Consider the following 25,092-nt stretch of genomic DNA (forward strand, 5'->3'; position numbering starts at 1 on the left):
ACCGTCTAGAGAAAGCGCTGGGTAAAAGGCAGGATTGGGCAGGTCACGCTGAGTGGATCTGGGGAGGAGGGTGAGGGAGATGTCTGGAGGTGGAAGGTGATTCGAAAAGAGACCAGCTTCCCAAACAGGTGAGCCAAACATGGAAAAGAGAGACAAGCAGAATCCCTAGAGCCTGGAGGAACTCCCTGAAGCCAAGGAGAAACACCAGTCCCAAACCAAAAGGAAGTTGTTTATAGAACGCTGATGGAGGAAACGAGGGAAGCTGCTCTCCAGGGATGGTTTCTTAGAAAATATTTATTTAGAAAACTATCAACTCCCTGCCCTCCTTCTGTGCTGTGGGTCTTGGGCATCATTCATGACACGTGCTGCGTCTCCACTCATGCGGGGTCCAGTGCATTGGCTATACTCTGCTGAGAGTCCCTCTGGCCACTACAGTTCTTGTGTTCAATACTTGTCCAGGCCTCTGCCGCTGGGTGTCCAGATGGGGTATGAGGGTAACCAGGCTTCGGTTTACATGCCCCTCCCAAGGCCTGCCGGAGTAGCGTCCACTGGGGCTCTGTCCTCATCCTGTCTGGACGTTCAGGGCTGGAAGCGCGGTGAACTGATGTGAGGCTGGTGGAAGGCATGGGCGCTGTACACCACCTCGGGAGGTGACGGGGTGCCACTGGCCAGCACAGAGCACAGGGGCTCGTGGCTGCTCAGCACGGACGAGAAGTACTTCAGCTCCTCTGTGAGTTGTTTGATCTCTTTGCGCAGAGCTGCGTTCTGTTTCTCTAGGTCTTCACTCTCCTGCGAAGGGACAACCGGCAGGATGGTGAGTGTCAGCACATTCATGAGAGATTATATGCCCACGAGGATATGTGCACGTGGACGCATATGTTTGTTGTGTGCACTTATGTGTGTGGGGTGCATACACATCAGGTTGACCCATATGCAACTGCAGAGAGCTGTCTGTTTTGACTAATAAAAATAGCAATTTCATCGTCCAATCTGCCTCTTCCCTATTTTATAACAAAACATTGGAGGTTGGGTGATTTGTTTAGCTCGGAGTTCTGGTGGTTCAAAGATAAGGGCTGTGCATGGTGGGAAAGGTATGGGGAAGTGGGGAGTGGAGATATGCTTGTGTGTAAGAGAGAGGAGGGGTTTGAGTCTCTTTATAACAATCCTCTTGTGGTACCCTACCCCATCCCTCAGAAGCGAGAGAGACAAGCTGGTATGGAGGCACAGACTGTCATCCTAGCACTTAGCATGTGGAGGCAGGAGGATTGGGAGTTGGAGGCCAGCCCAGGCTAGAAAGGAAATATAGTGAGAACCTGTCACCGTGTCTCTAGATGAACAAATCTAAAGGACTGGGAAACCCGCCAAGTGCGCGTAAGGCAATGGAGCCTTAGGTTCAATTGCAGGGTACTGAAAAAGGAGGGAGGGAGGGAGGGAGGGAGGGAGAGAGGGAGGGAGGGAGGGAAGAAAGAAGAGAGGGAGGGAAGTTAGAGAGAAGGAAGGAAGAAAAACAATAGAAAATAAATCTTAAGGTGTTAATATACCTAAAATAATATACCTACTATAACCATCCCTCACTGGCACCACACACTCCCAACACTGTTGCTCCACTAGGAACCAAACATACATACAAGTTTGGTGGGGTTAAACAATGGAAAACCTCACCCAGGTAGGGCTTATGCGTCTGTGTGTGTGTGTGTGTGTGTGTGTGTGTGTGTGTGTGTGTGTGTCTGTGTATAAACCATGGAAAACCTCACCCAGGTAAGGGTGTGTTTGTGAGGTTACACTTATGCTCTTACAAGCTTGTGTACAAACATGCCTGCATGTTTGCCTCTGGACTGAGAGTGGCAAGCAATTGGCCCAGATCCTGAGAGAGTGGAAATCAGTTTGTGAATCTCCTTCCGCACCCCACCACCACCTTGTGTTCACACATCTCAAGCACTGCCGCTTCCCTCAGGTTCTAGAATGTTTAGAGCGAGCCTTTCTGAATATCGAGGCTCTATAATGAACTTGGCATTCTATTCTGCTCCCACCTGCCCACAATTGTTGAGTTTCGCAATCCTGTTCCAGACCAGCCCCAACCTTGGACAGTACCCAACAGACACTCTGTGTTTCTCTCTAAGTGTACACCTGTGATGAAGTTTATAAACATAGGAAGAGATTATCAGCAAATAACCATGAAATGGAACATTTATGACAATATACTATAATCGGAGTTACTGAAGACTTCTGAATTGTTGATTTCTGGAACTTTCCATTTAGCATCCTCAGACCACAATTGACAGTGGATTAACTAAAACCATAGACGGGAAACCTCAAGTAAGTCCTGTGCTCTCCATGTAAGTATAGAAGCAATGAGCATTGTGTTCAGATGCATCTTTCCCTGTTGGTACGGGGCGGCATCATTTACCAGCTGCCATGACATGCTGGTACATAGCAATTGCCAAGAAGCAATAGCTTCCCCAGACCGTGTGATTCCCTGAGTGAACAGATACCTGCTAAGTCCTGGGGTCTCCTCAACTCCCCAGAAAGGCAATGGCGCTGGAGGGGCAAAGGAATCTCAGCTCGGTTCAGAAGTCACCTGGCGCTAGCAGCTCTTACTTTTGCAGAGCTGGAATTTGAGGAGAAATTTCTCTTTTCCATGTGTGTGTTGTGAGCACACATGTATGGGTTCAGGTGCATACATGTGAGGTGTATGTGTAGAGGTTAGAAAGACACACACACACACACACACCTTGTATCTTCCTTTCACAGTTTGAGACAGGGTCTCTCATTGACCTGAACCTCCAGCTGGCCCACAAACTTGCACAGATGGACCTCTAGCCTCACCACGGCAGAGGTTCCAGGCACACACTCCCTTACCCCACTTTCTACGTGGTTATAGAGAACTGAACTCAGGTCCTCACGGTAGTGCTTTATCAACTAAGCCATCACCCCAGCTCTGGAAATCCGAGCTTTTAACAGGTGTCTTAGGTCATTCTCAGGCAAGCTTGAAAATTATGGTTAATAAAATACTGGTTAAATATGATACAAATAATTATAAAATATGCTTTCATTTATTCAACACGTATTAAATGGCTGCTTAAGCACGAAATGAACTTACATGTTTGTTGACTGACTGGCTGATAACATCAATTGTTGGCATGAGAGTGTTGACTCAAAAGTATAGTGGTTAACAGATATAAGACAACTTGACATTTAAAATTTGCCCTAAATGATCCATCAGGAGTGAGCTGAAGGCTGATGAGAGATGGGATTCATCACTTACACGGCCGGTTATGTAAAACCAGTGCAGACTGCATCTCCTTTTTAAGTGGTGGAGGACCACAGGACCCTGACCTTTCCCATCAAGTTGGCTTCTATTTCTTTGGAAGGTCAGTGTGAACTTGCTCAACCTCAGCATTCAGAAAGCTTTCTGAGTTACCCAAGGCCCTTAGTGGGGTGCAAAGGAAACCCCATCTCCAGAGTGGGATGAGGGAAGCCAGAAGCCAGAAGCTGGATGGTGGCCAGTCCCTGGCTGCTGCTCCTGCAGACTGTGACCAGCTGGGCACTTCACCGATTCGTGTTTTCTGGCACATTCCAGAGGGAGGTCGGCAAGCCCTTTACCAGGAAGGCACGCACTACCCCTTTACTGAAAGGTGGGCGAAATGAACCTGGTGGGGTGGGGTACGCTAAGACGGGAATTGGGGCCCCCGGAGTCCTGGCCTTTTCCCCGCCCCCTCTGAGAGTTTCCATTGGTGACAGCATTTACTGTAAGTTCAGTGCTCTGAAGAGCCCGGGCAAACCCCGCTGCATGGAGGGACGAACTGGGTGGGCGGGTTCTGATCTTTTCCCCGCCTAGAGGCAGGCCCAGCTTTCGGGAAGTGATTGCCACTAGGCCTGCAGATTCCAAAGCCCAAGATGGGGCAGGCCAGAATAACCACTGCCTGCTGCCTCTAACGGGGGCGCAAAGTTTGCCTTTATCTCGCAAAGCCAGACTACTTCTTGCAAAAGAAATGTCTGTAAGCTCTGGGCCTTGCCCACACCGGCCACTCCCTAGAGAAAGGCTTTGGCTTTGACTTCCCTTGCAGGAGGAAGTGGCTGATCTGGGCCCCATCCCTCTACTCTGCTGGGGACAGCAGGGGCCCGCGGAAGAGACTTACATAGCTAAAGGGACAGTTGGGGGCCGCTGTTTATCCACAAGGACAACAACCATACCCCCTGACTTCCCAGTGTGGGCAGGGACCAGAACTTGGGAGGGAGAAGAGTGAGGGGGGGCCTGAAGAAATTTCCTCTACCTGCCGGCCTCTGGCCAAGTGGGGAGAGCTAGCCTGCCTCCCGGCTCCCTGAAGCTTTTCACTTTTCAGAACGTGGTTTGGCACATCAGGGTTCTCACAGTGTCTGCGCTGTCGGTATGACCATCCTACCAGGAGGCCAACTGAGTCCCCAGAGCAAAACCATACCGCCCAGTTTCCTAAAATGCCCACAGGCTGGGGGAAGCAGCTGTGAGGAGGGATCGCTACAGAGCCCCACCCCCAATGCCCACCCCTCATTAATGCGTCTTCTCAGAAGCGTAGAAGCCTCTGATGGTGGACCCACGGCCAGGAAGGAGATCTGCCTCCAGTTGGACTCCTTTCTGCCTCCCCTGCATTGAGGACCTGACTGCTGGACTAGGGGCTCCCAGGAGCAAGGAGAAGACCTCAGCTCCCCCCACACCCCTACGCTTCCTGTGTCCTCCCAAGGAATAGCAGTTTTGGCGATCATTACACACACAGTCTATGACCCCACACAGCACCACATAATACCACATGTTGAGCCAGCCCCACCCCTGAAGCCACAGAATTGCCCACTTCCATCCTGCCACCCTGGAAAGGCCCTCCACTGAGGCCAGACCATCCTCCAACGTGAGCCAGGGCCTGGTTCCACGACAGCAGGTGGTTGGCCCTTGGAGGGTTGGCTTTCCTTATTGAATATTGAATACAGTTGCTTCACTTGAAGACAAGATGACCCCCAAGCTTAGCCAGATACGGGGTGTTCGGGGGAGCACTAGCAATGCTGGTGGCTAGATCTGGGGCAGGCTTGGGTGTTTCACTGTTACAGGTTCCACAAGACTTCTGTTGGGCTGCTAATGCGGATGGTCACAGAAACAGGCTGTATCTAGTTTACCCTTGAATTCTCCAATATTTCAGATTCCCAATTGGCTACCTAAATGTATTAGTAGACTAGAGCCTCTAACCACCCCCTTCCAGCCTTTTGGGGTTCTTTGTGCATGTATGTGTGCGTGTGTGTATGTGCGTGCGTGTATGTGTCTCAGGCATCAAGATTTAAGTGTGTGTGGGGGGAGAGAGTCTTCCTAGCTAGCCTGGAACTGTCTGTGTAAACTCACAGAGATCTGTTTGTCTCTGCCCCCTGATTACCAGGCTTGCAGGCGTGTGCCCTTGACCTGCTCTTTTAAGAATTTTATAGTTATCAACACATTTAATCTTTGTAACACCATTTGTACAGCATGTAACATCTCCCTTTTACAAAAGGGGGAAACTGAGGCACAGAGAAGTTAAGCAACACACTGGAGGTCACACAGCTTGTACCTGTCCTTTGCCTCCTTAGCCCCCTTGGGAGCCTGCTACAACCTGAGGAGCCTGAATTACCCCTGCTGGGGTCACTTGCCAAGACCACCATCCCAATCACCCTGCCCCCATGCTGCTCCAAATTCTAATGTTCACCGCTCACCCTCCCTCACCTGTGGGGTCACCTGATGCCACTTCTATGAAGAGCTGGGGGTGGTTAAGGAGGAGGCTTCCTGAGGCATGGGAACATTGTGGGAAATCCCCTGTTGGAGGGCCTGAAGAGGAGGTCACTCAGAGCGCCTCAGCTGTGGGGAATCCCCAGGCTGGTCCCTCAGCCCCCGGCAGCTGAGCTGAAGGAAGATTGGGAGCAGCTGGCACCTCCTGGCTGAGGTCTGGCCTGAGCTCAGCAGGGACTCCCCAGACATATTCCATAGAGCTCTGCTCTGCTCCCGCAGGCTCTTAGGGGGTGCTTTGGCCTTCCTGCATTTTCCTTATTGAAAAAAAAAATGTATTTTATGTGCATGTTTGCCTACATGTATGTTGTTACACCATGATGTACCTGGTGCCTATGGAGGTCATAAAAGTTTATCAGGAGTTATAGGTGGTTGTGACCCACACTGTATATGGTGCTGAACATGGAACCCAGACCCTCTGGAAGAGCAACCTCTGCTCTTAACCACTGAGCCGTCACTCCAGCCCCATCTTCTTGCATTTACAAAGAGCCTTTTCCAAAGGTTGCACATAACCCCGGCGCCTCTCCTGCTCAGAGGAACGCACATACTATCATTGGCATGATGAGCTTGCAACTCACATGCATTGGAGCAGGTGCCAACATGTGCCACACATCAAGAACACGTGACAAGTGGAGTCCACAACTCCTGAAGAATGTTTCCAACTGAGAGGTGGGCTGCTGCTCCCCAGGAGAGGGAGGGCCAGGCCTCTATTGCCTCTCACCTGAGGGGAGGAGTCACCACATACTGAGCTCTGGATCTGTCTTCAGCTCCCAGTCATCAGTAGCTGGTCAGCCACACCAACCATGCCCTCAGGGCCCTGTCTACTCAAGGGATTGGAAGGTTGTTGCCTGGGCCTCATTTTTCCTCCCAGTTTGAAAGACACTGGAGCTTGGCTCACTCAGCATCCCCTCCAAACACCCCACTGCTTTCACCTTGAGAAACAAACACCCAGCTCCCTTGCCTCTGGAGCAGAGTTTGTGCAAGAGTGTGCGTGTCTGTACGTGTGAGCGTGAGTGTGCCTGTGTGTCTGTGTGTGTGCCTGTGTCTCTGTGTGTCTCTGTGTGTGTGTGCCTGTGTCTCTGTGTGTGTGCCTGTGTCTCTCTGTGTGTGTGTGTGCCTGTGTCTCTGTGTGTGTGTGTGCCTGTGTCTCTGTGTGTGTGTGTGCCTGTGTCTCTGTGTGTGTGCCTGTGTCTCTGTGTGTCTGTGTGTGTGTGCCTGTGTCTCTCTCTGTGTGTGTATATGACAGAATTATGACTGGTGATATGTAGATAGAAGGAGAGGGACAGGAGATTCTCTTTCATCTTACATGGTAGAACAGCTGGGCAAAGACAAACCCACCCTCCTTCAACACGAAGAGATGCCTGGAGGATCAGAGGCCGTGGCACAGTCTGGAGGGCTTTGTTTTTCTGTCTCAGTTCTGCTCTTTCCATTCTGAGCTTCTTGTTATGTAAGAAAAAGAAACCATGGCTAGCCACTGCCTCCCCTTGATGGCCTATCTATTACGTGTAGCTGATTGGACTCCTAAGAATCCCAATCTAGAAAAACAGAGCACAGAGGCTTTAAGCGGCACGAGGAGCTGGACGGAGGACACACTTGGCTGTCCAGGCTGACTCCACACAGTCTGCTGCGTGCCCCCGCGGCTTCCGTTTATCTAATTTACTTCTGCCCATGGCTCTGCATCCATTTCTGATGCCCCAGGTTGCTTTTAGCACAGAGTCTCTGCCATTGGTCCCTTTCCCCCAGATCCGCCCAGCTTCTGCTTTGAGTCACACTTCATCTCCAGTGTTGGGGCTGGAGAAAGTCTCCCTGCATCGCTGCTGCCGTCCCCTGTCCTGAGGCCACTTTCAGCATTGTCCTGCTTCATTCTTTTCAGAGCACTTCTCAAGCTGCGTGATTGACAGACTCTACAGTCTGGGCCCCACCCTGTGTCCCTCAGAGGCCCCAGTTTCATTGTTCTGCATTAGCACGGGCATCAAGATATCAAGATTTTAAAAAGACTTCCCTGACATGCCCGGTACTTAGCCAAATTGAGAATCATGTTCACTGTGGGTTTTTAACACCAGCATAATAGCATAGCTAATAATTATTCAATTTATTTCATGTTTTATTTCATTAAATGTATTTTTTTCTGTTTTTAGATTTTTGTTTGTTTTTCAAGGCAGGGTTTCTCTGTGTAGCTCTGGCTATCCTGGAGCTCACACTGTAGACCAGGCTGGTCTCGAACTCAGTGATCTGCCTGCCTCTGCCTCCCATGTACGCCCCCCCCACCTGGCTACATTAAATATATATTTTTATGAGTAACATAAAACAAAGAATCTTAGAGTTGGATGAAAATTTCTAAAATAATTTTTCTAAAACATGGAATTTTAAGATAATATACAGTTGGTGAAAACGATGTTCAGAAGAGCTCTTAAAGGGTTAAATTAAATTTATTAATTGTGATCATTACTGTGTGCTTGAGGATAGGCATGCATGAGCCGTGGGCAGGTCTGTGGAGGTCAGAGGTCATCTTTTTGGAGTCAGTTCTATGAGTTCCAGAGATCAAACTCGGGTTGCCAGGCTGTGCTGCGGGCAGTTTCCCCTTTGAGCATCTCTCTGGCCCTAGTACCCCTGGTTCTAACAGGGAGCGGCAGGAGGTGGGAATTCGTGGGACTCTCATTAGCTAAACCTTGGTCACACTATTTCTCCTTGGGTTGGTGAGCTTCCCCCAGGGCAGAGGGAAGCTACCTCATCTTCATGGTTAGTCCACAGTGATGGGACAGGGACAGAACATCGTAAATGCTCAACAAATTTGTATTGCTGTTTGCCAGCTCGGGATGAGGCAAATGCCTGTGGAGGTAGCAGGCATGTGACATCCAGGTGATGCTTTACCCAGCCTTCCAGCTTTAACAGCTTCTGCTTTGTACCTCGGGACAGTCGCCAAAGAATCTAAGGTTGCTTTTTCAAAAGGCCCAGCCACATAGAGAGGGAGAATAGCCAAGTTATACCACTCTGCCACTACCTCGGCTTTCAATGTAATTTTCCTCACATGGGCTTGACCAAGCCAAGGCAACTCAGGCAGATACAGTGCATGGCCCTTGTGGTGAACGGCAAACTTATAGTTCTCATGAATACCCCAACAGAAAGACATAGTTCTCAAGAGGAGAAAACAACAGAGTGGATTTGTGTGTTTCCCATTTGTGATAAGAGTTCATATTCCCTACTGAAAGGCCCTTAACTTGGGAGGTTTAGGCCCTAGTTGGGGAACCTGACACTGTTGTTCTGATAAATTGCTGTCTATCTGCCTTCTTAATCTTTATGTTGATAGCCACAGACTAGTGCTGCCAGCAAGCTTGGCCAGAGAGAAGCGCCTTCTGCTGTGGTCAGTGATTATTGTCACAGGACAGAGTGCTGAGAATAAGGGACTACTGAGTACTCAGCCCCAGAGTATCAATATCAACTCCCAGCCCTTCCACCAAGGCTCAGAGAACTCCACAGAAGAGGGGGCAGAAAGAACGTAAGAACTGCAGGATGGGGGCGGGGGAGCACAGTGAAATGCTGTCTGCTGGGTGTGGTGTGGCCATTCAACATACAAACTCACTGCAGCTGTCTTGACCTGACAGGATCAGTGGACAGTCTGATGGGCAACTTTAGTTGGACTCAGTGGATTAAAACAATTTTTTAAAAAAAAAGAGAGAAAGGGAAGGGAATGTGTTGGGGAGATTAAAAGGAGAGAGTTGGAGTAGGATCAGTCGGCACTGTCTAAACGTAGGAAATGATCCAAGAATTAATAAAAGATACTCTATTTTTAAAAAGGTTTAAGTTGAGAGCACTCCCCAGCCTGGATTAGAATGATCTTCCTACGCTCCACTTTCCCAGCCTGGGTCCTCCCTGCACATCTGATTTGTCCCTGTCCCTCCGACTCTGTGACTCACTGTCCTTTTCTGATGCCCCAAGTCTCTGCCGCTGGTCTCCTGTCCCCAGATCTTCCCAGCCTCCTCTTCGGGTTTGCACTTTATCTCCAGAGTCAGGGCCTTGGGAAAGGCCCCGACGCCCCTATTACTGCCCTAGCCCTGCCCTGAATTCACTTTCAATATCGTGGTATTGCATTTTCTTCAAAGCATTTTTCACAGGGTGTAGCTAATGAGAGCCTCTATTTGTCTGGTTTCCTGACCTACAGTTGAATGGAAGGCCCGTGAAGCCAAGGACTCGGGCTTCCCTGCTATAATCTCAGTGCCTAAGAGAAGCACACATGCAGGAAACTGGCCAATCCTCACCAAGTGGATGGAGCATTTCTGCTGGTGGGTGCCGAGACACGGCTCTACCTTTACCGTCTGCTGGAGCTCCCTGCTGATTGACAAACAGGGGGACATGTTCCTGAGCCAGCTGAGTCCTTCTGGGTGCTGGAAGTTGCCTCCTGGTCCTAAGAATTTTGGCCCTCTACTTGGCTTTGAACCTTATCATTTCCTTTGTGTTTGTAAGTTGTCCAGGTCACTGTCCTCAGTTCCCCCACACTTCTGGGATAATCCAAGTCCACCTGCTGCTCAGGTGTGATGTTTACTGTGTCCCTTTTCACTTCCCAAAGTGCTCCAGCTTGGAGGATCAACTGCAAGGTCTCCTACACAAGCCTGACAACACCGCTCCCTCAGTTTCCTTCAGAGTTCTCCCAACTTTGACCACTTTCCTTATAAATACAAAATAAAGCAATAAAAATAAAAACATACAGTATACCTAGATTCAAGATATTAATTAATTAATTGGAGATAGAGTCTCACTACGTACCTCTGCTGGCCGGGTCCTCACTATAGAGACTATAGAGACTAGACTGGCCTGGCCTTGAAATCAGGCAGATCCACCTGCCTCTGCCACCTGTGTGCTGGGATTAAAGGCGTGCACCACTAGGTCTGGCTTTAAGGAGCTTTTAAAATATAAAACACTCACCATCCTAGTCCCTAACACTTGTTTTTGTTTTGCTTTGTTTGTTTTGAGACAGGGTTTCTCTGAGTAGCCCCGGCTGTCCTGGAACTCACTCTGTAGATCAGGCTGGCCTCGAACTCATAGATCTGCCTGCCTCTGCCTCCTGAGTGCTGGGATTAAAGACTCGCCACAACTGGCCCTAACACCTGCTTTCATTACTACTATTAATTAGCATCTTGTCTTTTTAAACAAATGTGCCTACTTGATTCTGTAAAATCTCGACCTTGGTGCAAGAACAGTTGGTCCTTTGTGTTTTGTCACAGCTCTGTCCTGGCTACCCTGCCACAACTACCATCGTTGCATGGCTCCTTCATCAGATGCATGCTCAGCAATTCACCTGAAGTAGCCGCCTGGTGCGGGACATCGCAGTGGCTGTAAAATGTCCCTGCTGTAAAGAACACTAGAAACGATGCCCTGATGCACACCGGGCTCTGCCTTTGCGCTCTTCTCTCCGGGGATAAATTTCACAGGCATTAGTGGGGCAAAGGGCATCATCAACCCCCCCCCCCCCCCAGTTTTCAGTAGGGATTGTTAAAAAAGGATCATCCCTATAGCCAACAGTAAGTGCCTGCCCCAAGATGATGGCAGTTCCTGGGATCTTACACTGCTGGACCCCATGGCACTCAGTGCTGGCCCAGGGGAAACACTAAGGGTTAGGCTTTCTATAATAAATAATCTTGTCAATTAGTTTTGTGAAGGTTTCTTAATATCATCTTACCAGTACAAGTTACCAATTTCTAATGAAGAAAAAAAATCTTAAGAAAAAAAAAAGAACTGTATATGTCTGTGTCGGTTAAATGGGGGTAATTGTTCTGGTCAGGGGACATCTGGCAAGTTCTGGATGTCATAACTGGAGGAAGACAGGTGCAGTGTCATCTGCTGGGTAGGTTTTACATTCTACAGCACACAGGACAACCATACAATATTGTCAGAATTATTAGCGGACCTGGGGGTATGGGCCTGCAATCCTAGCTGCCTGGGAAGATGAGGCAAGAATATTGAAAGTTCAAGGTCTACTTAAGCTCTAAAATGAGTTTAAGACCAACCTGGGAGCCGGGCGATGGTGGCGTACGCCTTTAATCCCAGCACTCGGGAGGCAGAGGCAGGCGGATCTCTGTGAGTTCGAGACCAGCCTGGTCTACAGAGCTAATTCCAGGACAGGCTCCAAAGCCACAGAGAAACCCTGTCTCGAAAAACCAAAAAAAAAAAAAAAAAAAAAAGACCAATCTGGGTAGCTCCGTGATATCTTGTCCCAAAAATTTAAATGTAGAGGGGAAAAAGATTAGGAGTATAGTTCAGTGGTGAGTGTTTGGCCAGCATGTGTAGGTCCTAGACTCAATCCCCAGTACTGGGGGAAGAGAAAAGACTGCGAGACTCAAAATGTCAACCACCCCGAGGGTGAGAAACCCTGCCTCGATGCGTGCTGTTTTCATCATCAGAACAGAAAATTAGGTTATTTTCATTTGGCTAGGAAAAATGTGTGTAAGCTTTCTGTGCACAGTCTCTGCCCACTTATGGATTGGTGTCTTGATGTTTTTCTTTCAAAAGGGTCTGTACTTTCTTGGTATGCACATTAAATCTTAGTGAATTTAATTTCATACTAATATTTTCTTCAAAGCTATCATTATCTTTGTGGGTTCTTGCCTTTAAATCTTCTAAATATGCATTTAAACCCCAGGCCTTCCCCACCTTAACGCTTTTTAGGGTCTCTTGCTGTTGTTGAATGTTCTAGAACTAATGAGAATCTTGCTGTGTAAGCATCCTGGCTATCAGTCTACTTCATGGCTATCCCTTTGTGAAATGACAGATGGGAACAGCAAAAACAAACAAACAAACAAACAAACAAAACCAACAAAAACTCAAAAACGAAGCTCAGAGTGGTACAACACAGATGCAGGCAGCTAGGGAGGCAAAAACTTGGGTGTCCCCAAGAAAACACATTGATTTCCTCACTGGTAACATAATAGGTTGGTCTAAAATCCCCCCAAGTTTCCTTTTTAAATATTTTGCTCCAAGTATCGCCACAGTTCTTGGCATTTCCTCTACAAGCCATTACGTGGACCGTGGTGAGACCCTCTGTGTGAAGACCAACTAAAAGGACTTTTATTCCTTTTATCCTGTGGACCAGTCCATCGCTGGGGAAGCAGGGGCCGCACTGAGGATGGCCTCCTGAAGACACTTGAATGGAGTAGCTGTCGGCTTGTGACCTGGTACCCACAATCCAGTTTAGACATGCATTCTTCAAGTGTGGGTACCTCCCAACCCTAACACACCAGCCCATCATCCTTGGATAAGTCGTTGGGGTGGTAAATTGCCTTGACATGCTCTTCCTCAACTAAAATAGCTGATTTGCAGAAGACTGGAGCTTTTTCTGATTGCTTACACAGCACAGACTTGTCATAATAAAACTGCGAAGAATACGAGGAGTAAGGCAATTGCCCAAGCCCAGTCACCCACGAGTAACCACTATGTGTATTTTGGAGACTCTGCTTCTAACCCCCAACCCTCAGGCTTTACGTTAGCAGATGGTACCCTGCACACTCCTCATGCCTTGCTTGCTTAACTCAGTTCAGTCTCAGAGACATCTTTCTAAGTCAACTGACATAGGTCTCCCCAGTCACGTCTAATGCCAGCCTCAAACTCTGTTGTAGAAATGGGTCACAGTCTGCTCAATACCCCGCTGCTAACCTTCTGCCTAATGTTACGGCATCCATAGTGTTTGCTGTCCACGGACACCCATGCTGCAAGCATCCTATCTGTCCTCTTTGCCTTACACCTTTATAAGTGCAAGTACTGTCTCCAAGGGTCATTTTAGTGTACAATATTGATGAAATTCAACCTTCTAAAAATGCATACACATATCACATGTATATATACATATGTGTGTGTTCATGTGTGTGTGTGCATGCTCCTGTACACACATACACACACACACGAGAGAGAGATCTTTATCTTGATGAAGCCTAAAGATGAGCTGAAAAAAACAAGAATTTTTGAAGACACTAACAAACAGTGAAGAATAAACTCAGCTAATAACCCAAGGAAGATACAAATAGACATTATGTTCAGTGGTTAGGAAGGATGGCTCTGAAGGTCAAGCTGTGTAACCTTGGGCAAATTACTTAATGCAAAGGACTTATTATTATATTATTTGCAGCATGAGCCCTACACTGCTGGTAGGACCCCAAACACACAGACCCTGACCATGGCCAGGTGTTCAATTACATTTTTAAAAAGAAATTCAGAGTGATAGAGACAGCACGAAGGCGTCTGTTTTCCAGAGATGATTCACTGGCTTTATATCGAACTTTTCAAAGGAACTAGCCAGAACATTCCTTCGTGTTTTATTATTTTAGAGCTTTGAATTCTTTATGCTAATAAACCGTAGGGCATGGTCTCTCAGAGATAAAGAACTACAGAAACGATAGAGGGCCCTGCGGAGCCACCTCAGCAGCCTGAGAACTCACCGTCTTTGGAGACCGAGAGCTCACTGTCTTTGGAGACTGAGAACTCACCGTCTTTGGGAATTTCTCCACTATTTAGTTTCCCTCTAACTTGTGCTCATGTTTCATGGTATTAACTCAGTTTACATGAATTCCCTGTCACAGATGTCTCTGTCCTGAGCTGTGGCGAGATTCCTTCAGGCGCCCACAGCAGCCATTCCCTGGTTCGCTACCTTTGAAGGGAGCACTGGTTTCCAGTTTCCAGATGTGGTGTGGGCACTCAAGCTACCTTGCTTCAGTTCACCCTGGAGACCAGATCTCACGGGACAACAACACTCTCTGGGATGACGCTGCTGGCCAACCCCCATCTCTTTTACTTTGAGCCTTCTCATGAACAATGCTTCTAAAGTGATCTTGGTTCTGTTTTCACTCACCCTGGACATTGACGGAAAGTTGCCTAAGCTGGAAGATGCCAGAGAGCGTCCACTGGCAGTAGATTGGCCTGCCTCAGGAAAATGACTTGCCGCACCTTATGTACTTTACTTATGGCATTTCATCTCATACCGTGGACCTCGGGGTCACTCAAATCTCAATAATAATTGCCTCTCAAAAGAACTGGGATAAAAAAGATTAAGAATGCAAATGATACCCCTCCTGTGCTGTGGGACAATGGTCTGTACCCTATCAACTATATTTTAATAAATTGTTGATTGGTCAGTAGCCAGGCAGGAAGTAGAGGCGGGGGTGACCAGGCAGGAAGTAGAGGCGGGGCTGACCAGGCAGGAAGTAGAGGTGGGGCAATGAGAACAGGAGAATTCTGGGAAGAGGAAAACTCAGTCTGCAGTCATTACCCAGACGTAGAGGACGCAAGATGTGACTGCCTCGCCACCGAAAAAGGTACCAAGCCACATGGCTCACACAGACAAGAATAATGGATTAATGTAAGATGTAAGAATTAATCAATAAGAAGCCTGAGCTACTAGGCCAATGAGTTTATGATTAATGTAGACCTCTGTGTGTTTCTTTGGGACTAAATGGCTGTGGGACCTGGTGGGACAGAAACGTCAGTCAACACTCCGGTCTTACAACTTCAGTGTGACTTTTTGGAAATAGATAACATCAATAAATTCGGGTGATCCATTTGAAACTTGCTTATATAGTTACTTATGCTCAAACAGACTAAAAATGTAGTTTGAAGCAAACTAGATACTATATTTACACTTTTCCTACTTAAGAGTCTGGGAACTTGAGGCTGGTAAGAAGGCTCAGTGGGTAAAGGTGCTTGCTGCCAAGGCTGATGACTCCAGTTTTATCCCTGGGACCTACACAGCGGAGGGATAAAACTGACTCCCGTGGGATGTCTGATGACTGCCACACATGCATGGTGGCATGCATGCACCTTCCCCCCATAATAAACAAGCAAACAAACAATAAATACTTCATTTAGAATTATTTAAAGAGGAGCTGGGCAGAGGGCTCAGTGGTTAAGGCTGTCCACTGCTCTTGAAGAGGACCTGAGCTTGGTTTCCAGTTCCTATGGCTCATAGTTCCACAGGGTCAACACCTCCTTCTGTCTTTTGTGGGCACTTGAACGTATGTACTTGCTCTCTCTCTCTCTCTCTCTCTCTCTCACACACACACACACACACACACACACACACACACACACACACACACGGCTTTAAACACCTTTGAAACTATTTTAGAAAAGGACATGATAGTCTTCTACATTCAAATGCAGCTCATTTTAACAGTTCCGGAATAGTCCACTCAGAATGGACTATCACTTATTCAATCCCCCCTTTTTAAATAATTTATTTAAATGTGCCTTCGTGTGAAGGTGTCAGATCCCCTGGAACTGGAGCTACAGACAGTTGTGAGCTACCATGTGGGTGCTGGGAATTGAACCCGGGTCCTCTGGAAAAATAGTTCAAGTGCTATTAACTGCTGAGCCACCTCTCCAGCCGCTCAACGACCCTTTCACTGATGGATATTTAACTAGTTTCCAGTCATTACAGATCAGCGGTAGAGCATCTGCCCAGCCATACACAAGTCCCTGGGTTCCGTCCTCAGTACCACCAACACAAAACCAAGAGAAAAAAAGAAAACCCAGCAGAGAATTACATCATCAACAGCGTCCTGGCAAACCGCTGGAGACAGGGAAGGGGGGCCTGTCATCTGAGTGCGCCTGATCTAGACTGATGGGTTACAGCTATCGGTCTTGCTAAGGGAATGTGATGCTCGCTCTCCCCTCTGCCTCGGCCATTTCCTGTGCCAGGGTCATTTTTCACCCCTCAGCCTGGCAAGGAAGTCTCACACTCACCCTATTGGCATTGTCCTGAGGAGCCCACCCCATCTTCACATAGTTAGGCACGTTGTATTTCTCCCTTTCTGTTACTCTGCAGTCACTGCTGGTTTTCCTTTGAGATCAGTCACTTCCCTGGCTTAGAACTTTCACATGCGCAGTTAATGTGCCTCTTCGGCTCGCAAGCTTCATAGCTTATTTCCTCCCAGTTTTCCATTTGCTTTTGGTTTTGCATATAGTATTTTGAGCTTTGTAGACTTTTAAAAATGTCTTCCCAGCCGGGCGGTGGTGGCGCACGCCTTTAATCCCAGCACTCGGGAGGCAGAGGCAGGCGGATCTCTGTGAGTTCGAGGCCAGCCTGGTCTACAAGAGCTAGTTCCAGGACAGGAACCAAAAGCTACGGAGAAACCCTGTCTCGAAAAATCAAAAAAAAAAAAAAAAAAAAATGTCTTCCCTTTTTCGAGATGGGATCTCACTATGTAGATGAAGCTGGTCTTGAACTCACAGAGACCCACTGGCCTCTGCCTCCCAAGCTAGGATTAAAGGCATGTGCTACCATACCCGGACATTAAAAATTTTTTTTTGGTGTAAGTATAAGTCATATTTGTATATCAATATTTTCTTTTATGACTTTCTATTTTATTTGAAATTTTTTTCATGCCAAGATATATTTTTAAATGTCGTATTTTCCCCTAAGATGTCTTTAGTGTCCTTAAAAAATATTTAATTGATTTGTTGTATAAGGAAGGAGGGCTCCAGCCTTTTGTTTCTTCAAGTGACCAGTCAGGTGTCCCAACACTATCTATTGAATAATTCAACTTCTCTGACTGGGTAGAAATGTCACACTAATTGTTTTGTGTTTATATCTGTGTCTTAGAAACCATCACATACATTTCATAATTATGAAACTGTGAACAGAATCACAAGTACGTTTTGTGTGGACTGAGTCAATGCTGAGGACATTGTCACGTGTTTGTCACAGGAGGCTCCTCCCCATCTCTGTCACCTGAAAAGCAATCAGGGCACCTTGCTGGATGACAGAACAGATATTCAAAATGCTAAATGGCAAGCATCTCAGAGTCTCACAGGAGAGGCTAGGCTACTGGGAGCTTTAAGGAAGATATTATTGCCAACACGCGACATTAAGAAGACACTGGCAGTCCAGCATATATGAGGCTAGGACCCTATCCCTTACTTGATATATTCCCAGTAACCCATAAACTCCGATTTTCAAATTCTCAGTGGATGAACCCTGCAGCCAGAAGATGGTTCCAGAACCTTACGAGTAGAGAAAGCATGGAAAGGTGTCAAGGGCAAACTGAGACTTGAAACTGAACTCACTGGAGCAAGAAGGAACTTTTCACTCTGAAGCACACACGTATTAAAGAGGGTGACTGAGAGGGGTGACAGTCAGCAGGAGGACATGCAGAGTTCAAACCCAGCCAAACTCTCCGCCTGTTGGCAACTGTGTGTTGCAGTCAAAAGCTTCCACCCGAAGCCAGGGAATGGAGCGTTAGGTTATAGTGACTGCAGGCCACAGGCTCAAGGTGTAGCCTCTGAGGTCTGTTCACTGAGTGGAACGTGAAGGCACACTACAGTGTTCCAAAGAAAGGAGTGGGGAAAGAGTTTAGATACAGGAAACACGGATGCTGTAAGGATTGAGGCTGTGACATGAGCGTGGCCATAATGAACTCATGACCAGAGATGACTCAAATGCAGTTGTAACCAGAACCAGTCTCGAAATGTTTTGCTTCTACTTCTTGTCTTCCCAAACAGACTGTGTGCTAGCTCAAAGACCTCCCTCGAAAGCTGAATTTACAGGGAAGCAGCCTGCAGCTAGAGACAGGAAGACTCTTCAGCTCCTGTGTCTGGAGGGAGGCTGCACTCTGCCACTAGAGGCGACCAGGTGTGCACTGGGGGACCTCCTGTAGGGGGAGTGAGGACTGTGGAAGATTCTCAGGCGTCAAAGGTGTCTGAGCTTTACAGCCTTTAAGAAGTCTCTCAGCACTGAGATTCTGTGGAGAAAACGTCCACACACACACACACACACACAATACACAAACACATACAATATACACACAGCACACACCCAATACATACATATATACATACAGGAAAAATACATATATAAAAGACTTAAAAGTATATGTATGTACATATATGCCTGCTCAATCTCTGTTTTCATGCTTCTTATACTGTCACTATAACTCTGGTTGCGCGGAATCATTTGAGGATTTACTACACACCAGCCACCATACTGAGCTTTTCATCTGCTCTCCCTCCACTGGCACTTCCAGCCCTTCCCCATTCTAGAGATAAGGGCCCGACCCGAAGGCCCATGAAGAATGTGCCAGGGCTCAGTCACACAGACAGCAAACGGCAGAGTGGCCATCCAAGCCTGGCCCTCCCTGCACAGAGAGGCTGAGCTCAACTTGCTTCTTCTTTTAATATTGCAGACTTAGAAAGCTTGGAGGTGCTTCCCCACCCATGACATTGTCCACTCGCCCAAACAAAGAGGATCTTACCCCATCATAAGTGTGGCTTTGTTGCCTTAAGGGGAATTAAATAAGACCAACTAGTGAGACTGCTGTGAGGTTGTAAACCCAAAGGGAATCACTGGAAGTGGATGAGTAACAGGGAGGAGACTGAGCACCCAGATTGTTGGTCTCAGTCTGCACTGACTAATTATATTCTTTTTTTATGTTTGTCAGATTGACATGTATCTGTCAGCTGAAAATGGCGTTGGCATATACTGGAGACTATGTTAAGTATCTATCAAACAAAACATGAGCGTAGGCAGAGGGGTTAGGACATCCCGTTCTCAGTTTCCTTAAAGCTGAAGAAGAGCTCCCCTTTTTGTCTTCTAAAACTATGCATTACTTGTTCTTTTTTGGGTGCGTGTGTCTGCGGCATGTATATGTGTCTGCTTGTATGTGGGCATACATGTGTATGGATGCACGTGCATATGTGAGGTCCAAAGTAGATGTCAGTATCTTCTCCAATCTCTTCCCAACATCTGGATTGAGTCAGGGTCTCTTGCTGAACCCAAAGCTTGCTGTTTTGGGTTAGTCTAGCTATTTTGACTAGTCTGGCTAGCCAACTTTCTCCAAGAGTCTCTCTCTCTCTACCTCCCATGAACTAGAATTACTGCCATGCCTGTTAGGCTTTCTGCTCCTTATTTTTATTTATTTATTTATTGACGGGGGCTCTCTATATAGTCTTGGCTACCCTGGAGCTCACTATGTAGACCAGGATGGCTTCAAATTCACAGACATCTGTCACCCTCTGCCTCCTGCCCATTTGGCTTTTATGTCAGTGCTGGGGACCTGAGCTCTGACCCTCATGCTTGCATGACAAACACTTTACCCACTGAATCATTTCCCCAGCCCCGTATTACTTCTCCCCGATACAGTTAACACAGTCCGTTGCTATGCTAAACATTTGTTTCATTATCAGCTTATTTGGTTTTGGTGCTTATTGCACTTTTACCATTGAAGGAAGCTTCTAGAATATAAGCAGTATGGGACTATTTTAGGAGAAAGTGGGGGAAGGAGGATGTAGTGAAGAAAGAATGGCTGAGCTGAGGAATTTTCTGGATCCAAACACTAAGCCACCTCCCTGGAGAGCTAGTCCTGCCCACCAGGTGTTGGCATGCTGATTGCTCACTTTGTTTTAGGGCCTGCACACCTGGTGTGTGCAAGTGTATGTGTGTGTGTGTGCCGCTTGTGGCATCTGTGCACCCACCACACTCCCGGGAGTACACTTGTTGGCACACTATAGTGGGACTATCAAGATGCAATATTTAGGGACCGCTCTATGACTCTTAAAAGTGACCAAAAATGTTTACAGGGGAAGGGGAGCTGTTAACTAGAGAAGGAAAGGATGGATGGAGGGAGGGAGGAATGGAGTGAGTGAAGGAGGGAGGGAGAGAGGGAGGGAGAGGAGGGAGGGAGGGGAAGGAGGGAGGAAGGAAAAAGAAAGGTTGAGCAAGACACAGTGAATGGGGCAGATGATAAAGAGGAAAAAGGTTGGGGGCACTGTCCCCAGCTAGGACTCAGGGTCTCTCCTTGTGGCTGTAGGTCTCCCAGATGGGGCTGCAGCTCATTTCCTCCCTGCTAGAAAAGTTTGAGAATATTGGCCACTCAACCAGGATGGTGATTGCCCCAGGTAAGTGCCCTGACGTGGTGTCTTTCACAGCCCCCAATATACAGTGGAAATCTCAACAGGGAACTTTCATGATGTTGGGGAGGGGCAGCATCATTGACCCCTTGCATTTGGGTGGCAGACCAGCTGCCTTCTGGAGGGATGAGATGTGCAGACCTGAAAGATTGGACTTCTCAAAGTTAACATCTAACTTCCTCCGAGCATAAGTGTTCTGCTCACAGCGGCTCTGGAAGGGTGGTGCTCTCTCTGCTGTCCCTTTCTGAACAAGGAGGCTGCTAGCCTCCCTTACCCTGGCACTCTCCTAGGTCATGAAGATTCAGCCTCTGGTCCTATTCTCTTCTACTGAGTGTTTTAATACATACGGGGAAGAAGAAGCCTTCCCCCCCCCTCACCCCTGCAGGTCTCGCCCTGCACTTACTCTGCCCATGGACATAGCTCCACCACAGCGGAACCATCAAGGCTGGGTCTCACAGCCCCACTACTGTGGGATGCAGAGCCCAAGGCGCAAGAGCACAGTAAGAAGTCTGGTACTCACCAAGTGCAGGGTGTCGGCTTTCTGTGTCTGCCTCTGCCGACTCTTCTGGGCAGCAATGCGGTTCTTCTCCCTCCTCTGAACTTTTCTCACATCATCGGATGAGTCCTAGGAAGCAGTGAGAGCAAGAACTAGGTAGGCCCGTCCCTTTCCCCTAGTCAGAACAGGCTACTGTTGCATTTGGCTCGCTCCTCCCTTCCCTCCTTCTACCCTTCCTCCCTGACCCTCAGTTCCTTCTGTACCCTCCATCGCCTTATTTATAAAACACCTGCACCCAAAGACATTTTCTTCAGCATTCCCCGCCACCCACCCTCAGGTCTCCCATGGCCTTCTTTTGATCAAAAGAAGTGGAGAGAGATTAAGGCTTCAGAACAGCTGCTTTGGGAAATAGTTAAGATGATGAAACCTGTCCCACCATCTCTGCCCTCTCCAGAGCTGCTCTACTCCTCACATTCCCTCTCTCCGGTGTGTGTGTGTGTGTGTGCGCGCGCGCGCGTGCACGTGTGCCCCTTCTTCTGTTTTGTTTTGTTTTTTTCTGCAAACGTTGTGGAAATCCACTAGGTGCCAACTTCTGTGCGAGCGGTTTCAGAGATACGGCGATACGATCCCCCAGCTCTCTGAGCAGGCACAGTCATTTCTAATTTACACAGGATGAAGCTGGGCTTCTCCACGCTGGTCCCTGAGCTCATGGCCATCCAGGGGTAGGGCATATTCTGGTGCCGATTCTAAAGAAAAGAATCCCCTTTCCACCAGCAAGTTTCTTGTGCTGCACCCTTAGGCAGAGGGCCCCACCCCAGATCTCTCTCTCTTTCGTTCATCCCCTTCGTTGTGCAGGCATCTTGAGACCTTCCCAGTCCTGAACACAATGCCCGCTACACATGAGGCTCCAATATAATATAATACAAATAAGTCTATGAATTGAGGTGGAGGTCGCCTGCTTTAGCAAGCTGCGGATAGGGCCTTTGGAAGACAAAGCGCTCTTCCGGTGCTCTCTAAGTATGTCCTACAGAAGACTGGGGAGGTGAGCTTCAGCTTTGCCCCCAATACTACAGGTTAGTGAAAACACTAAGAGAAGCCCTTCAGCAACTCCTACCCTGACAGAGGGGTCACAGATCCTGGGGCCAGGCTCTGATCCCCTTCCCTTTTTATCCAAAACTTCCAGGTCATTCTAGCAGGAGGACACTGGGTTAGAGAGAGCAAGAACACACTCTTCCCACAATGCCGCAGGGGACTAGGTTACCATGGAACTGTGAGTAATTTCCTTCTTAAGAAGAGCATGGTACCATCTTCCAGGCAGTCTGAGCCGCTCTGATGCCATTGTGGGCAAGGGGCTGACTGTTTACCACTAGAGGTCTTCACCAGGATGGCTTTTTGGTTAGGGGCTTACGGTAGATGTGGATGTGGTAGCGGAAGATCGTTTATGACAGATGGGGAGGGAAGGGTTGCAGCATTTTGGAAGCCCCCTGGCTATGTGTAAGGCAGGCACTCTATTGTTGAGCTATATCTCTGGTCCGATATGTGTGCTGCAAAAAGAATACGATTTTTAAGGTACTAAGATGTAGAAAAGTTTAATCCGTGGGTCTATGCTGGATGAGGAGAGCTTACTAGATCTAGGGGCGTCAAGACCGTGGTAGAGAGAGCTCCAGAAACTATGAGGTGGGAAGGGCATCCCATTTGAGGCACCTCTCATGCTGAAACATCTTGGCTTGGTAGTTAGTCAAGACTCTAAGTCTGCCAGAATCCTTCCCTCCTCCCGAGTTTCCCAGAACTGATATTAGCTTCTAGCGCAGGTCTCCAACAAACCTCCAGGGCCATTGCCTTCTTTCTCCTATCTGGAAGTCACAGGGACAGAGATCCCCAGGCTGTGACTTCAGCCTCCCTCGGCACTGGCTGTGCTAGTCACAGAGGCAGCCCTCAGCAGGTACACCTAGCCATCCTTTCCTTCCTGTCTACATTGCTTCGGCTTTCTGTATTTCTCTTTCCTCCCCTCTGTTCTGTCTGGCCCCTAGGTTCTTCCTGGAAAGCTACAAGTCTAGGATTTGTATGGAGTCGGCCAGCGCCAGCAGCCTGCTGGAACATTCCTCTGCTAGCCGTAGACCCCTTCCTCTGAGTTCTGTGATAGTCACCCTGCCCCTTGCTTCCTAGAAAGTTTCACGGTGTGGCAGAGAGGAGGCTTACGGCCAGGAGTGGAGCGGAGCAAAGAGGGTTTGTGGCGGGACGAAGACTCTGCCACTTGTGCCTCAGCATAGCAAAAATACCACAACCAGCGTCTGCTAGAGAGAACTACTTTCTTCTCCCAAGAGCTCCCCCGGGCAGGATGGGGGAGTCTGGCCCTTTTCTACCACCCCAAGACAATCAGAAATGAGGGGATGTGGGGGTACCTGCTTGCCAGGGGGAGGAGAGCGGCTGAAGCTGGAGTCACTGCTGTCGGAGCTGTGAGGCATGGCTGTAATCTTCCGGGCTCTCCCACAACGTCCCAGATGCCTCTGGGCGATCGGCTCACTAGCTGGCTCCCCTTCCTGACTGCTAGGGGGTCACCAGCCCTCCACTTTCCACAGGTGCCTCCCCTGCTTGCCTGGCAGCCACCTCCGACAGACCCCTGCGTCCTCCTGTCTCTGGGGTGCAGAGGGACTGCTCCCCAAAGGGACATCTCGCTTACTTTGGGGCTTGCGCACACGCTCTCTCTTGTGGTTTCTGGTAATTCAAGCTGGAAGTCACATGGGCGGAAACGTCAACAAGTTAGAAGGTAGTTAGAAAATACATATCTGGGAAAAGACCACAGAATTAGGTGAAAGAAAAAAAATACACAAAACCCCAGTATCTTCCGGCAGTTTGAAAGACAGAGCAAACTCTCTTCAATTGATGGAGATAAAAGAGAAAAACAGCCAGGCAGGGAAAATCCCCAGCCAGAATTAGCAAGTCCTCTTCTGTCAACATGGCAGAGAGCGGGGAACAGCGGGAAAGAGTTTCCACCTTCTCACGACTTGATTTTTAAACCCAAATAAAGCAATAAGACGGGGGACCTCTTTCTGGGTTTCACCGGAAAGCAGCTGCCCACCCTGCTTTGGGTTGGGCCTTCCCCATTCACCTACAGGACAGTGAGGGTGGTCTAGGGACAGAGGTAAGGAGGGCAATGTCTTTTATGGACTGCCACACATGAAGTTGGGACTGAGAGTGGCAGGGGGGCTCTGGAATGGACACGGAGATGTTCATCCTGCCCCTTGCTTCCTAGAAAGTTTCACAGCGGGAACCCACAGGTGGCAGAGAGGAGGCATACTTCTAGGAGAGGGGGCTGTGGAGAAGTTTACCCTCACCGGTGCCTCTTAGCAGGGCACTTCCATTCTCCCAAGAAAACGGATGTTTTTTGTGGAGAGGGTCCTTCAGAAGTTCAAGGTTGACCTTGAATCTTTAGGACTCAAAATCACCGGGTCAGAACCCAGCAAAGAGAGAATCTCAAAACGAGTGACAGAAGCTCTGGACTTGGAGTCAGATCAACCCATACCCCACCCCCACCTAAAACCTGCCCTGCCTGCCTCTCGGAGCTACTGCAATGAGCAGAACACTTTGAATTGTAATGTTTTCACATCCTGTAAAGCATGCTAGGGAGGTGGTCATGCTTGTCATGTGTGACTTGACATGAGCAAGCTGGTAGTTTTACTGACCAATCCCAATCTTAGCTGGGCACTTCTGCTATTTTAAACAGGTTTGGGGACTGGAGAGATGGCTCAGCAGTTAGGTAAGAGCACTAGCTGCTCTTCCAAAGGACTTGGGTTTTTCTATTCCCAGCACTCACACTGGGGGCTCAAAATCATATGTATCTTCAATTTGGGGGGCTCCAATTCCCCCCTCTGCCCTTTTCAGGTAACAGGAATGCAGAGGGTACACATAAACACACACATGCGCGCACACACATATA

The 25,092-nt window shown here is 48.3% G+C and overlaps 1 protein-coding gene across 1 annotated transcript; it reads right to left on the reverse strand.

The window, feature by feature from the left end:
• Positions 1-284: 284 nt before the first annotated feature.
• Batf (basic leucine zipper ATF-like transcription factor) lies at positions 285-23,866 on the reverse strand. The gene is made up of 3 exons (XM_041658746.1): positions 23,558-23,866; positions 21,180-21,284; positions 285-789 (listed from the first exon to the last, which is right to left on the reverse strand). Exons 1-3 carry the CDS (start codon positions 23,618-23,620, stop codon positions 580-582), a joined length of 378 nt encoding a protein of 125 aa, XP_041514680.1. The 5' UTR covers positions 23,621-23,866; the 3' UTR covers positions 285-579.
• Between the last annotated feature and the right edge of the window lie 1,226 nt (positions 23,867-25,092).

This window comes from Microtus oregoni, unplaced genomic scaffold (assembly GCF_018167655.1).
Source record: "Microtus oregoni isolate MIOR12 unplaced genomic scaffold, Mior012 000009F_ref0000495, whole genome shotgun sequence".
In the NCBI taxonomy this organism is placed as follows: domain Eukaryota; kingdom Metazoa; phylum Chordata; class Mammalia; order Rodentia; family Cricetidae; genus Microtus; species Microtus oregoni.